A 14,911-nucleotide genomic window follows, 5' to 3' on the forward strand; every position below is an offset into this window, starting at 1 on the left:
GCACTTTTTGGAACCAGGAATGTCATCACCGATCAAAGTTGTTGATTCTTCAGCTCTATTATTCTGTCATATTCAGCTGTACAAGCCTCCCTTACTTCTATTTCCTTACAGAGTTCTACAACAGAATAAGATCAGCTGGTAACAAACCTGAAACATTACTTTTTGGGGCGCAAGAGGCAGGATGTTCTTTTTGTAGAAGAGATAGTGTCTCTGGAACTCCATGCCTGGTCATATCTGTCAGGAGTATGGATAGCCTACCTGCAGCACTGGCACTACATGTAGCACAGGTGCCAGAGGTTTGGACAGCAGCAAGAGGGTTCCAACAGCCAGGATTAAACTCTTGCCTGCCTCTTTTGATCCATGGGAGGGGCTGTAGTTCAGTGGTAGAGCACCTGCTTTGCGTGCAGAAGGTCCCAGGTTCGATCCCCAGCGTCTCTAGTTAGGGCTGGAAAAAAATGTCTGCCTGAAAGCCTGGAGAGCTGCTGCCAGTTAGTGTAGACAACACAGGGCTAGAAGGACCAGTGGTCTGCCTCCGCATGGCAGCTTCCTATGTTCCAGAGAAGAGGGCCCCTACAAGGCACCATAGCCTACCGACCTGTTGTTGTAGCTGCTGGAGTGGTATTGTCCATCTCCTTAGACCTGCAGGTTCTAAAAGGTTGTTCAACCTGTGTTGGCCGTGAATGATTGACCTTCAGGAAATGGTACAAAGTCTCTTCAGGCTGGCTTCTGCCAGCATATAGGTGTACCTGCGTTTCTCATTTACTTTGGATTCAATCTTTTGTGTTGACTTTTCATTTATGTATGCTTAATTATAAACATATAGGCCATGGGGCTTGGCGTTTTCTAAATAATTTTCAAAATTTAGCAAGAATTTACTGCACTTGCACAAATGGATGCTGAGAGTTGCCTAGAATCTAACAGATATGGGTTGACAGTGGCCAAGAGTTGCAGCTGGTCCTTGGGAATGTAGTTTTGGAAAATGACCGTCCCATTCTCATGATACTTGGTATGCATTCTTCACTAGTTACTGTTTCCATATGTAGACTAGCTGAGCAAGTGTGGATCTGTAGCTTCTTTGACCATCATATTCCCAGTCACGAATGCCTCATCTATGAACGTATTTGCTTGTGTTCTGTCAAGTTTGCAACATACATTTTTGGTGGTAGGAAGATGACTTAACTTCTGAAGGGTATATGTTTTAGGCATTTTGGAACAGGTACCAACTCTCTGGGATGGACGCTATAGCCATTTCACTTGGAGTACTGAACGATGAATGAAAATGGCTCCTGAGGTAAATTCTTTCTCTAGTATTCTCCATATGTGCAGGAAAGGGAGTCTCTTTGTGCATAGAAAGGAAGTATGGCCAACAGATTGCAAAGCACTGCATTTTTCAGTTACTCCCAGTGGATGCTGCACAAGATGATTAATATTTTAATGTCTTTGGGTTCTCTGTTTTACTTTTAACACTAGACCACTTTAAATCACTTGGGAAGAAGACTGTCTTTTTGAGTTACATAAACAATTGGAGGTACTGGGGATAAAAAAGAAAATAATTTTGGGTGGAGGGAAGGGAGATAGGAGACATTTTAATATCTGAAATTAAAAGTTTATTTTGCAGCACTTGAGTGTGAAAGAGGAGTTGGACTTCTATTTGTAGCTGGGATTGAGGCTTGAATTCTGGGGAATTTCAGAAAGGTGTCTTGAAGCTATGAAAGTAGAAAGAATGCACCATGTCTTCAAACAAATGTCTCGCTCCTGTTTTTCCATTCATGCCCATGTGAGCGGGTCTCATTTATTAGAGGATGAAAAATGAATGAATGACCTCATGCAATGCCCTTCCCACATTTTATATATTAGAATTCTGTTTACTAAAGTAGAGATGTAATATTTCTAGAAACATGAGCAGCATAGAAAAACCATTTTCCCCCTGCAGTGGGAAAAATTGAAATATTAGCAGTGTGTGTTTGACATTGATACTAAATTTGATCATAGCCATTGAGATCAGAAGTACTTTTTAAAGTAGAGCTGCCCTTAAGCTACAAAAACTTCTGTTTTAAAATAGGGAATTGTGAAATTGAATTGTATATCCAAAATATAGTATTTTCTCATCAGATTTAATAGATTCTACATAAATGTCACTTTGGCTTAGTGAACCAGCCATATCTATAAACCAATCATAACTGTCACTAAGAGTGTTTTGAAAAGCTGAATATAATGTAAGATTCCCCCCCCCCCCAAGTTTAATCAGTGGCGGAATCCACTTATTTTAAAGTCAGTATGATGCGGTCTCTGCAAATTGATATTCCATACACACTGGCCAGGATCCTTAAAAATATTTGGGCTACTTTAGGAATGCTCAAGGGCATGCCGTGTGTGTGTTTGCGCATGTATGTGTTTTGTTTTGTTGCTTTATTGCCATATCACAATTTGCTTTTAAAATTCCTTTAACTCCCTAAAGGGGCATAGCATGTGGCATGGAGAACTGCTCAGAAATACAACCCCCACCCCACCCAGAACTAGTTGTGCACACCTTTGGCATATGGCCATTGAAGTAGCATCTAGCCTTTCACATGTTAGCCTGTTTCCTAAACGTGTGTGTGTTTCCAAATGTGGCTAGTATGCAGTAATCTCTCTGAAAGTTGAAGTCTGTCTTTTAAATTATCAGTATCCTCCTTTTTTAAAATTAAAATGGTTTGGAAACCCCTGGTAATTAGTGAAAAGGGACATTGTACCCAGTTACTGACTGCAGTTCCTTTCAATACTCATTTTTGTGTCTTTGTAACTCCCCTTGCTATGATCAGTATTTCTCTGTCTTAAAATGGATATAAGTTGGCATTCACAACAGTCCAACTGCCATTTCATATAACTGCCTTGATAAAGACCTGTTGCCTGTCTTGGCTTGCTTCATTCCAAAAGGTAAAAAACCCAAACAAGCATTGAAATACTCAAATTAATGATTCACAGTAAGTATATGTAATTATTAAATAATGAATCATCTTGTAGCTGCTTCCAATTAATGTCTATCACTTATGAAATAGTTGAAATACTGTATTCCTACTGTTTTGGTCCCTCCACATGTTTCTGCTACCCTCCTGGCCTACTAAAGTGAGTCACAAATGATAGGTCCAGGTCATAAGAAAAGTTGTAGATAAGATTCTGAGCTGCTGGTGTGGGAGATAATATAGCTCCAAAAGGCTGGTGTATGAAAATAAGAAAAAGAGCCATGATGATGGATCAGACTAAAGTTGTATCTAGCCCAGCAACCTGTTTCCCACTGTGGCCAACGAGACATGCCGCCCCTGATCCTGGAGCATATAGCCATCATTTTATTTATTTATTACATGTCTATGCTGCCCAGTAGCCAAAACTCTCTGGGTGGTTTACAAGACAAAGCTTAAAACCATAAACTACAATAACATAGTAAAACATAATATAAAACCATAAGTTAAAAACAGACTACATACAACGTGGGTGCTAAGTGAGCCTCTCTGGGGAGGTCATTCCACAACTGGGGTGCTGCCACTGAAAATGCCCTCTCCTTAGTAGTCACCAACCTCACCTTATTTCTTGGCGGCACCCAGGGAAGGGCCTCGGAGGATGATCTTAGGGCCCAGGCAGGTATATATGAAAGGAAGCAATCCTTCACGTAACCTAGCCCCAAGCTGTTTAGTGCTTTGCAAGTTAATACCAGGACTGTGAATTTGTCCCAGAGATGGTCTGGCAGCCAGCGCAGATCATAAAGCAGTGGCATAATATGATCATATTGGCCAGTCCCCATTAACAATCTTGCTACCCTATTTTGGACCAGTTGGCTGTTTTCAAACGCAGCCCCACATATAATGCACTACAGTAATCCAAATGAGAGATTACCAGAGCATGGAGCACTATAGCTAGGCACTAGTTCAGAATGCCCAAAATCTCACCTGGATTTGATGAAAAGGAGAAATAGAGCTGGGTGTCATCCGCATATTGGTGAGAGCTCAGTCTGTATCTCCGGATAACCTCCCCCAGTGTTTTCATGTAGATGTTAGGGAATTTGACCTGAAGTAAAAAGTAATTAAGAGGCTCAAAGCAGCAACAGTGTCCCTTGAGTCCTAAAGAATTGTCACTAAGCAATCTTTTGAAAATCCCACAGTAAATAATTAGCAATACCTTACGTACAAAATATCCCTTTAATAAATCACTTGTTTAATAGTTCATCTTGTCTCTAGTGTTGGTGGCCATCTCATGCCTAAACTTCTTATACCAGCTACTAGAAAGTTTTAAAGTATTCTAACAGAAATGGTGGCAGTGGAAAAGGCCCAGCTTGTGGAACTCTGAGTTATAGTGGCAGAGAGTTCCTTAGGCCCTGAAAAATAAGCATTTGCTATAAATAAGAAACCCCACAGGTGGGGTTGTCCAGTGAAGGAGCAGCTGCCCCATAGGTGGTGGTGGTGCTGGGGACAGGAAATCTCCCATATCTACATATATGAAAAACAGTAGCCTTATTCAGGTGTTCTTGAAATGATTAACTTTAACATGTGAGGAGAGGGAGCTCTCTAGCCCCACCCCCTCCATTATTGTGTTCATCGCCGTTTACTTATGGAGGGTAACTTTGTGAAGAAGAGAGACTCCTGTATCAATGGAGACTCTCCACATGATTGAGAGCACTGGAAAATCAGCTTTCAAGATCACCTCCACACCTACGCCACATAATGGTATCTAAATGCCACCTCATTTATTCCATTATGTGGCATGTTAGGACTACAAGAGCTCTTGGGGACTGTCTTTCAACTGTGGCATTTCCTTCCTCATGAAATTCAGCAAAGTGCGCCATCATCCAGAAGTGATGTAAAATGTTCTCATTTCATCTTTTTTTTGGCATGGCTAGGGATCAGGTGATGTGGTTCTAAAATCATCATAGTTTGTTTTGTATATTTACTTGTGCATTAATACTTTGTTACCTCCCACAACCTTTCAAGATGGGGCAAGCTGCACAAGCAGTAAAAGCAATTCGTGTAGAGTAAGGTTCCTAAAAACAGAATATGGAAATGGCAATATTGCCTTCTTTGTTCTTACCCAAGCACACAGTCAATGTTGTGTCATTTTTGTAAAGGCAGTCATTACCCCCTCTATTGGTCCACATTGCCATTTTTAATACAAATTGCTCTCCTGTTAGTTACCAAGTCCATTCCACTTCACATTTGCAATAACTTTAGCTTTTTCCTGCTTTGCATGACTGCTACTGATGTATTTATGTGATCTTTAGTGAGGAAAGGATGATTGAACAGGAGTAATAAGAGGGTTTAGCAGATTGCAAGGTCATGAAAGTTATTTTCATATTCTTATGCAATTGGCGGTAGAAATGTGTTGGATGGAAGAGCTAATGCCCTTCCATTTAAGGGCATAATTAAATGTTACACTAAATACGTGGCTACTATCAAAACCCAGCTTGATAAATAGCCAGTGTCTTTTCCAAAGGCAATTCAGAAGCTTAGAAGCTTTCCAAAAGAAGCTGTTGCAGAAAAAAACATGGTGGCTGAAGATCTGGGGTAGTTTGCCTTGTATCAACTTGGAGTCTGTGCTTTGCTGTAGTCCTTGAAATTGTTTGAGTGAGGATACCAACCTCCTATGCCAGTCCTGGCTTTTAGCAAGTGTCAAATGGTGAAGAAAATGAAAAACAGACTCTCAAATGTTAATGGAAAGGGTATATCCATCCGAAAGCCCTTGTGATCCATTTTGAAATATCTGTGAGGTTAGCCAGTGTATCGCCAAATGCTTGTCTCTTAAGAGGAGAAAATAGACAGTTGTGGTACTTCCCTCTTATTTCAGGAATGCCGTTCCAGTTCTGCAGGGAACTGGAAACTAATTCCTTGCCACATGCAGCATCTCTCAGTCATGTTAGAAAATCATGAACCACTAATAATGAAATTGTTAACTGTGGTGTAGCGTGTGAATGTTTTCTGCATTAAGCTTTAGTTTCTACTACTCAGCCCACAGATTTTGTGATTAAAGCAGTAGATACAAGAAGTAAATTAAATTTGCTAATAACTTCCTAATTATTCCCATTGCAAAATCCATGGGGTGGTTGCTAAACCCTTTGCGCGGGTCTGTGAATAGTAGAAGAGGAGGACTGCTGGGTGCACTGGGAAGGAAATACATGAAATGAATTGAGAAGGAGGGCCTTGGGGGAAAACACAGAGATTCTTATAGGATCCAAACACCAGTTCTCCTCTGACTGTGACATGGCAACTTCTAGACATGTTTACCATCCCCACACACACACACACACACACACACACACAGATAAAAGGGCTGTTAATGTGGTGGGGTCCTTTCCAGGAATTGTACATATGCCACGAACATCTGTTTTAGACGTTTATATTGCAGACTACATGGTACAGTTGCAGCTATGCAAATATCTAGTCCCCTTTTGTGGCAAGATAAGTAAAAAAACAACCAGCAACCTTATTTCTGGAGAAATAAGTCAATAGTAGCTCTGAAGAATGAGTAATTTGTTATCCACACAAAACAGGTAGGTAGTCTCTACTGTTAAGGCCAGGTGCTCTAGCACCTTCCTTGTTGTGATTCCCTTCACACCCAAAGTGTGCAGTGAAAAAGCAGAGTAGCAGCACCTCCCCCTTTTTCTTAGGGAGAGTGCAATGGAAGATGTATCAAGCTTTATCACCTCAGAACTAACTTAATCACAAGTTTGTAGAGGGAGGTGGGGAGAGCTTGTTGCGCCACCTGTATTGCACTGGGTTTTTTTGTATGTTCATCGTAATTAATCTTGATTTTTGTTGGGTTTAGGAGTTTTACTCTTGGCACATATGCAGAACCAATTATATCATAAATCACCCGTGTTTCAGCAAATGTCATTCTGATCGTTCCCCACTGCATAGAGCACTACTAGTAAAACATTTGAGGTCAGGAACTTGGATTCCTCAACCACTGTATTCAAGGAAACCCATTTATTGTTGTGTCTCAGTAAAAAAGGTTCATTCCTCCTAGACTTATATCACATTGGCAGCCAATCAAGGAAAGTCATAATTGCATTTATGCAATTGGGCTGGGGGTGGGTGGGTTGAGGATGCATTAATCTGTCTCAATGAATTAAGACCACTGCCCTCTTTTCACCCCCGGTATGTATGTGGCAGATTCTTAAGGATACAATATTTTATGTTCTTTATCAAGCAAGAATTACGCTTTGGGCACTCAAACAGACTGCTTGACCTATGTCTCTTGCATTGTAAAATTGCTAAATGTATTCTTTGTACTTGCATCTGCAAAAAGATTTAGGGAGGCTTGCCATGGATTGTATGAAGCAGTGTTCATCTCAAATTATCCTGAGTTGGCTACTGGGACTTTCTGGTAGCTTTCTTGTGGTGATTTGTGCTGTGAAAGCTTGATGATGAAAAAAAAAACACGTTAAGTATCCTTCAGCCTAACTACTAAATTAGGTTTATGTACACTGGAGGGAAAAGCAATCATAGCATGTCCTATTGGAAGTGAATATTGGCAGCTTCCTCATTGTCATCACTTCAGCTGCATGCTGAATGCATTGTGCAAGAGTTCAATCATATCTCCAGTTTGCTCAGAGAGCATGTTGATTAGACACAATACACATAAGTGCTTATGAGAGCATGTAGCATTTGAGGGAATTGCCTTTACCCTTGCCAAAATTAAGGGTGCGGGCTCTTTAATCTTGCTGCCTGCTCATACCAGGCTCACAGAAAGATCACGCTGCATCTGTTTTAATATTTTCAGTATGCTGGGTGCCCCCAAATGTGTCAAGGTCTCCTTTGGCTTGGAGTAAATTAGTGAGATCATGACCAGGGCTAGTTGTAAAGTCTGCTACAGAAGCTCAAACTGTGCATTCATGAATAATCAAAATTGGGTTTTCTGCATCTGTAAAACTTAAAAGTATTTGTGAAAGAAGGAAAAGCATGCATTGGGGAAACAGAAGGGTTGACAGAGACGGGGAGAACGTTTGGGAGGCATGAGCACAGAAGCCAAGTCCCCAGTGGCTGAAATGCATGTCCAAGGCCTTGTCAGGGTGGACACTGAGCCCATAGAATCCCAGAGTAGTTCTGATTCGGAGGAAGAGCAGTCGCTCCTGGGAGAGGAGCGTGCCCCTTTTTCCCAGGGCCCGCAGCTGACAGAGATACCTCCCACCCACATTCCTAGATTAGAAAGCAGTCCAGGGAGTGACCCAGCACCAATAGCAGACTGGTTGGATGCGCGGCGCAGACGCAGAGAGCGGCGCCAAATGGAGAGCGCAGAAAGGAGGCGTAGCGCCCGGTTGGCGCTCAAAGAACGGTTGCGCCCAGAGGATCCAAGGGAAAAGGGGAGGGATTCTCCCTAGTGCTTATATTCAGGGGTCTGCCAGTAATTGCCTTTCAAACGGGGACCAACTGTTCCAACTTAGGGCATAGGGATGCTGCTGCTCAGATCTAGTTGCTACCTGTAGAGTTGTAAGTTGTAAAAGAAGAATAAAGCTTTGAAAAGAATCCCTTTGTCTGCGTCTGGACTTGGCTACTGGATTAGACTGAGAGAGCCCTCCAAGGAGCCCTTGACAGGCCTGTAGTCAAGTTTTGCTCAATACTAGCATATATGAAGTTATATTCATTGTTTATGACCTTAGATTTTTACTGTTTGTTCTGCACACAAAGGCAAGAATAAACAACTAGTATGATTTGAAAGGAAAGGATATCTTCTTTGCTCCAAACAGGGTACGTCTTTAGAACCTGAGTGTGCATACCAGACCTATTCAAACTTGCAAGCCTTTCCAAAGAGAGGGAGTTTTTGGTAACTGCAGAGCAAGTCTATAATTCCATCCGTAGTTGTACTCCTCTGCTGTTTCATGAGAACAGCCTGCATGGGGCCTCATCCCAGTTTAATCTGTCACTTATAATTAATGTGGTTCCTTGTTCCCATGGCTGCTCTTTGGTGAGTATTCCAATATCCTAAGAAGCAAATAGTGGATTCCCCTTGTAAAACTAGAAGCTTAGTCAGCAGTTTCTCTTGTACATGTCATCAGGCTCTTGGTGGTAAGTGATTGCCAGAAAATCAGTATGCGCCTTACTGTGGTGCATCCAGTAAGAAGAATCTGTTAAGCATCTGTATCACAGCCTCAACTTCCCATCATGTCACCCACCCAAAATTTTGATTCCATCCTGCCCTGGGATAGTATCCTTGCATATAGTAATGCTGTTGTGGCTGCAGAGTGGGTTGTCACTTTTGGTTCCTGTACTCATGCAGTCTCTACTATGTTTGGGGCAGATGCAGCCTGACATATTGAGCATTGTCTCCCTTGGTGCTCTCCCTATAATCTGATCAGATGGGGAAGGATGAAGACTGCAAGGTTACCTACTTGGAGCTGTTGGGAGCACAGTAGTCCTTCCCACCTGGGCCAAATACATGGGTATAGTTGCTCTTCCACAATGTGAACAGTCGCATTCACATTGGCTTAACATTAGCATCCTGGTTCCCAGCAGGAATTCAAACTATTATTGCAAACTATTATTTCTGACACAGAAGGTAAAATCCCTCTTGTTTTATTGATAATTCACTCTTTAAAGTTTCACTTAACAGCTGCTATGAATAGTCTGCTGAGTGCTGGGAACAATTCTGTGAGAACCAGAGCAATGAGCCAGAGAAATAAGCAGTCGGACCTCAGTAAAATGGAGCTATGTGGCTGTTAATCATATCTGTTTACTGGCAGGTGGCTCAAGATATATCACTTAGCCCACCTGTTGGAAGAATGCTTTTCCTGAATGCTTGCAAATGGTTATTTGCCAAACAGGTGAAAGTCAGTCTTTCCTCATCATAGGAGACATGAAGTACAGAAATATGAAGCCCGTATAATCCACACCGTCAGTGACAAGATAAGAGTTTCTTTGAGCCACTGATACCTATGGGCATTCATGATGCTCTATTAAAACAAAATTGATTTCTTTGGGTCTTAGAACTCTTAGCATCCCAAATTTGTAGGGAAGGGACATTAGGAATGTACTGACTCTTTTTAAAGGGTTTCGCCACTTACATATAGCTTTCACAACCTAATAGGGATGGTTTGAAACCAAGGCTTGTGTACGTATGGCTTTTTTTTTTTTCTCAAATGATCTAAAGTAGGTCTGCTTAAATCATGGAAGTACTGTTTCTGCTCTGCCAACTTGAACTAAATACTGCATGACTGGAAGGCATTTGCAGTTAGTTAAGTCGAGTCCAGCCCCCTGGTCTAGATATTTCTGGAGAACTGCTTTCGGAGGCTGCCCAAGCGCTGCCGTGTGTCCCTTATATGAAACTGGGTGGGTGACTCTGCTGAGAGTTGCTGAGCTAAGAAAATAACCTTTTTGGCCTCAGAAAGAGCTCATTCCTAGGAGCATCATTTGGGGAAATCTAGCGCTTTCTGCATAAATTGTATTCCAGCTTGCAAAGCAGCTGGCAGCCCTAGTCTTGTGCTGTCTGGCACCGGTCTTTCTAATTTGTCTCAGCTTCATATCCTGTAATATATCTAGGGAGAATGGGGTGCCAAGGGGATGTTATTACTACTTCTTCATGGACATGGATCCCAAAGCGCATTTCAGTGCTCTTTTGGAATGGCTAGATGCATGTCAATTTAACACCTGAGAATTAGAGACATAAAATAACTGTCCTATTTTAGTGATCGATTGTAAGCAGTTCCAGGAGCCTTTTTTTGGGGGGGGGGATGAGGAGCAGCATAAAAGTACTTTAAATAAAATAAACCAATACATTAAAGTGCAGCAAGGAAGACTGCTGTGGCTGGGTTAGTAGTATTCTGTGGTTGCTGTTGCTCCACCCCTCGTTACTGACTCGTTCAGTTGTTATGGTGCTCCATGCACAGCTGCAGTGTCTTGGCCTTGCTTCCTGGCTCTTTGTTTAGGGCAGTAGATAATAAGTTCACGCAGCCATAAAAGTTTATTCAGACTGATGGGGGTTCCAAGAGGTCAATAAAACATTTCCCCCTCTCTTCAGAGTTGTTCTTACTTTTAGGAATATTTTGGGCTTTTTAAAAAGATTGCGTTACTTTTAATTGATAGATATGAAACCATCTAAATCAAGATTTTATACATGCATTATGGGCTGGAGAATGATTCCACCCATAGACGGTTCTTTCCCGTTCCTTTCAGTATCTATTCAGTGCATTCCATCAACAAACAGATGGTAGGAAAGTAAAGTGAATATTTATTTATTCATTTACCCTGCCTTTCTACCAAAATATGGCACTCAATGCAGATTGAATTGTATTTGTATATTAAAAGATGTGCTTATACAAATCATGCCAAAAATGTTGTCTTCTCCCCTCCAACCCGTGTAACCCCCCCCCCCGCACTCCAGAGCTTCCTCCAACCTTCAGGAGCACATTTGGGGCGGGAAGGGGTGCTCACAGGGCTGCAGGAGGAAGGGGAAATCCATCCCACCAGTGGTTTCCTTTCCACTAACAGAGTGGCACCGTTGGATCCAAACCCTTAACACCAATTGGAATAGAATCTGAACAACTCAGAGAAAAAGCTGACAGTATAGCTGTTCCTTAAAAGACAACGCTAGCAGTGAGACTCTGGGCACAAAGGAATATCTTCCCTACTCAATGTCACTTGCCACAGATTGCTAATACACATAACGAATTTGCCAGGAGATAAACTGGGGAAAATCTTACTAGTTAAGCCCCCCGCCCTCAAATCTTGCCATATAGTAGAATGTACGATATAAAAAAGCACCAGGTTTTTCCTTTACCTTTTTTGAATGTATGACAATATATTTCATTCATACCATGCCTTTCTACCAGGAAATGGCACTCGAGGTGGCTAACAACAGTGTGTGTGTGTGTGTGTGTGTGTGTGTTTATTTATTGGAAAGAGATGAGGAAACATGAAAGAGAATAGGCACCTTGTAAAGAGGTAAAGGTAAACACTATCTCTAACTTTTATGCTGGCTCTACACTGGTGGTACTAGCCAGAAATTCCCCACATTTATTTCTAAAACTTTATTGCATACTTAAAATAATATAATTGTAAAACAGCTTCCATTAGATACCTTAATGGCTTTTAATGCCATCCTTATTAAATCAGATATGATATTACTGAAGCTTACAACATAAGATAACAAGGTTTTCATAGTTCTCTTTTCCTTTAAACATTCATTTATAAATTCCTACGTGTTCTAGTAATTTATATGGGTAGCACATTGTCTTGTATCTTAGCATTCTAAAACAGCAAAAATTTACCACTTAAAAAAAACTGTTTTCCTTTGTTTCTTCCCTTACCATAATGATGTTCCTCAATTTTAACTTACATGCCAGATCTGCAGCAACATCCATTAAAGAAAGAGCACCTTTTTGCTCCAATTATGGTTGATAGCTGTTCTGGAAACTGATGACAAGTGAATAATCTTCTCCATGTGTAGGTTTTCATTAGTATAGAGGACCAAGCAAACTGTGGTAGGAAATCTTTCTTTCTGCCATTTATATAGGTCACCCAATAACATTGTTCTTTAGGTGGCTCAGAAACATAAAATAGTAAAATATAGTATTAAACTTGTTGTTGTTGTTCAGTCGTGTCCGACTCTTCCTGACCCCATGGACCATAGCACGCCAGGCCTTCCTGTCCTGCGGTCTCTCCCAGAGTGTGCTCAAGTCCATATTCATTGCATCGGTGATGCTATCTAGCCATCTCATCCTCTGCCGTCCCCTTCTCCTCTGGCCTTCAATCCTTCCCAGCATCAGGGTCTTTTCCAGGGAGTTTTCTCTTTGCATTTGGTGGCCAAAATATTTGAGCTTCAGCTTCAGTATCTGTTCTTCCAATGAGCAGGCAGCGTTGAGTTCCTTTAGGATGGACTGATTTGACCACCTTGCAGTCCAGGGGACTCGTAAGAGTCTTCTCCAGCACCACAGTTCGAAAGCATCGATTCTTCGGTGCTCAGCCTTCCTTATAGTCCAGCTCTCACAGCCATACGTTACTACTGGGAAAACCATAGCTTTGATTATACGAATCTTTGTCTGCAAGGTGATGTCTCTGCTTCTTACTATGCTGTCTAGGTTTGCCATAGCTTTCCTCCCAAGGAGCAAGCATCTTTTAATTTCATGGCTACAGTCACCATCTGCGGTGATCTTGGAGCCCAAGAAAATAAAATCTGTCACTGCTTCCATTTCTTCCCATTCCATATGCCAGGAAGTGATGGGGCCAGATGCCATGATCTTCGTTTTTTTAATGTTGAGTTTCAAACCAGCTTTTGCACTCTCCTCTTTCACCCTCAACAAGAGGCTCTTTAGATCCTCTTCGCTTTCTGCCATTAAGTATTAAACTACAATACCGTAAAATAACAAATTGCAGCATAAAAATGCCTGCTGTATTATCTATAACATTTCTGAGATGCTAACTTCTGTTCACCTAACTAGTAATCATAGTAATCTTTTGCGTTTCAGTGAACTCTTCATCAGACAAAATAAGTATTAAAAGCATAAAAAGATGGCATAGATACCATTACTGTATATCTGAAGAGGCATTCCACTGAGCAGTTTCTAGAGTGTTTTTAAACATTGTCTATGGAGTGGCATTGACATAAACAGGGCTGGCCCTCCCATGAGGTGGGGTGAATCCCTCACCTCAGGTGGCGAACTGGGAGGAGCTGTGAATTATTATTTTTAATTATTATTGTTCTTATTAATTACATTTCTGTGCTGCCCCATAGCTGAAGCTCTCTGGGCAGTTTACAGAAATTAATTGCATGCCATATGCTCCCCACCAAGAGGGCTCCCCACTGCTGTGTCACTAGAGTGAGGGGGTGGCACTAATGGGTCCTCCAGAGAGTCCTGCCAGCCCTGCTTGCAAATGCCATGGCAGGAGAGCAGCTGGCGCAGTTCTTTGGAGCAGCTGTCCGCCCTCAGTTTCACTCTTAGAGGGTTCTCGTAGCAAGACGGAGGACGGGTGGTTGCTCCAGAGGAGCTGCCTGCCCTCAGGCTTACTCCAAGAACCCTCTCATGGTGAAGCATTTTGGACAAGGCAGCTCTAGCTGATGAGGCTCTTCGGAGAACCCAGGCAGGCAGCAGCTGGGCCAGGGTCATGGTGGCGGCTTTTTTCCTGCCTCAGGTGGTGTGAGAGCTTGAGCCACTGCTGGATATAGAAAGGTATGACAGAGAGGCAAAGCTAGCCAAAGTAGATATATGGTGCAGTCTGATCAATTGCTGGAAAGAATACAGGGGTTGGTTGCGGTGTCAAGGAGTACCACACTGAAATAAACACTGTGCTGCCTGAGCCAGTCCTCCCAGTGAGGAATCTTATGTACTCTTTAGAATTAGCTGAAATTTCTTTCTTTTACACCTAAATTCCAGAACATGTAGCCTTCCTCAGTTAAGTTTCCTCATCTCTTTACTCTTCATGCTCCCAATTACATTGAAAATAATTGGATTAATAAAGTAATTCATAAAACTTTACATGGTTAAAATAAAAGTGTATTTAATATTTTAAAAGACGGCTAGTGTGAGGTGTTCTGTAGTCCTCACAGTCAAACTGCTGAATTTTTTCATCTGCTAAGATCTGTAGTCCTAATGTGAAATCAAAAATGAAAAGTTTTAAAATGGAAGCTCTGATAACTTTTAAATTACAGTGATGATTTCACAGCCGAAAAAAGAAAAGAGAGAGAGAGTAGAAATGCGTTAAAGAAATTAAAGACAAAAATGTGTCGCCCACGTTCTCCAATTCTCGCTGAGCCTGAACCCTCTTCTCTTTCACTGGCTGCCACCTTTTACAAGGCATCTTTTGTTGTATGGATTCATAAAACAGACAGTGTTTCTTAGAACACAGCAACAAGACTCACCATAGTCTGAGCATAAATGGGTAAAATGTGAGACACTAGTCTGAAATTCCACTTTTCAATGTGGCTGAACTGTTTGTAGAAGTCTGAAATCTATTCG

At 41.7% G+C, this 14,911-nt stretch overlaps 1 protein-coding gene across 9 annotated transcripts in view; it reads left to right on the forward strand.

Annotated features, from left to right (window-relative positions):
* Positions 1-14,911, forward strand: part of STX8 (syntaxin 8) — a 152,813-nt gene that overhangs the window by 35,324 nt on the left and 102,578 nt on the right. For 2 of the 9 annotated variants that reach the window (XM_084838361.1, XM_084838362.1), the window contains one exon: positions 1-14,911. This exon is cut by the window's right edge and continues 25,987 nt beyond it. The exons of the other annotated variants lie outside the window; for them this stretch is intronic. In XM_084838361.1, the coding sequence (XP_084694487.1) occupies positions 1-443 (443 nt within the window). In that variant the 3' untranslated portion in view covers positions 444-14,911. 9 annotated transcript variants of the gene reach the window in all.

This window comes from Heloderma suspectum, chromosome 2 (assembly GCF_057233095.1).
Source record: "Heloderma suspectum isolate Gila_16-S chromosome 2, 16-S_ref, whole genome shotgun sequence".
Taxonomy (NCBI): domain Eukaryota; kingdom Metazoa; phylum Chordata; class Lepidosauria; order Squamata; family Helodermatidae; genus Heloderma; species Heloderma suspectum.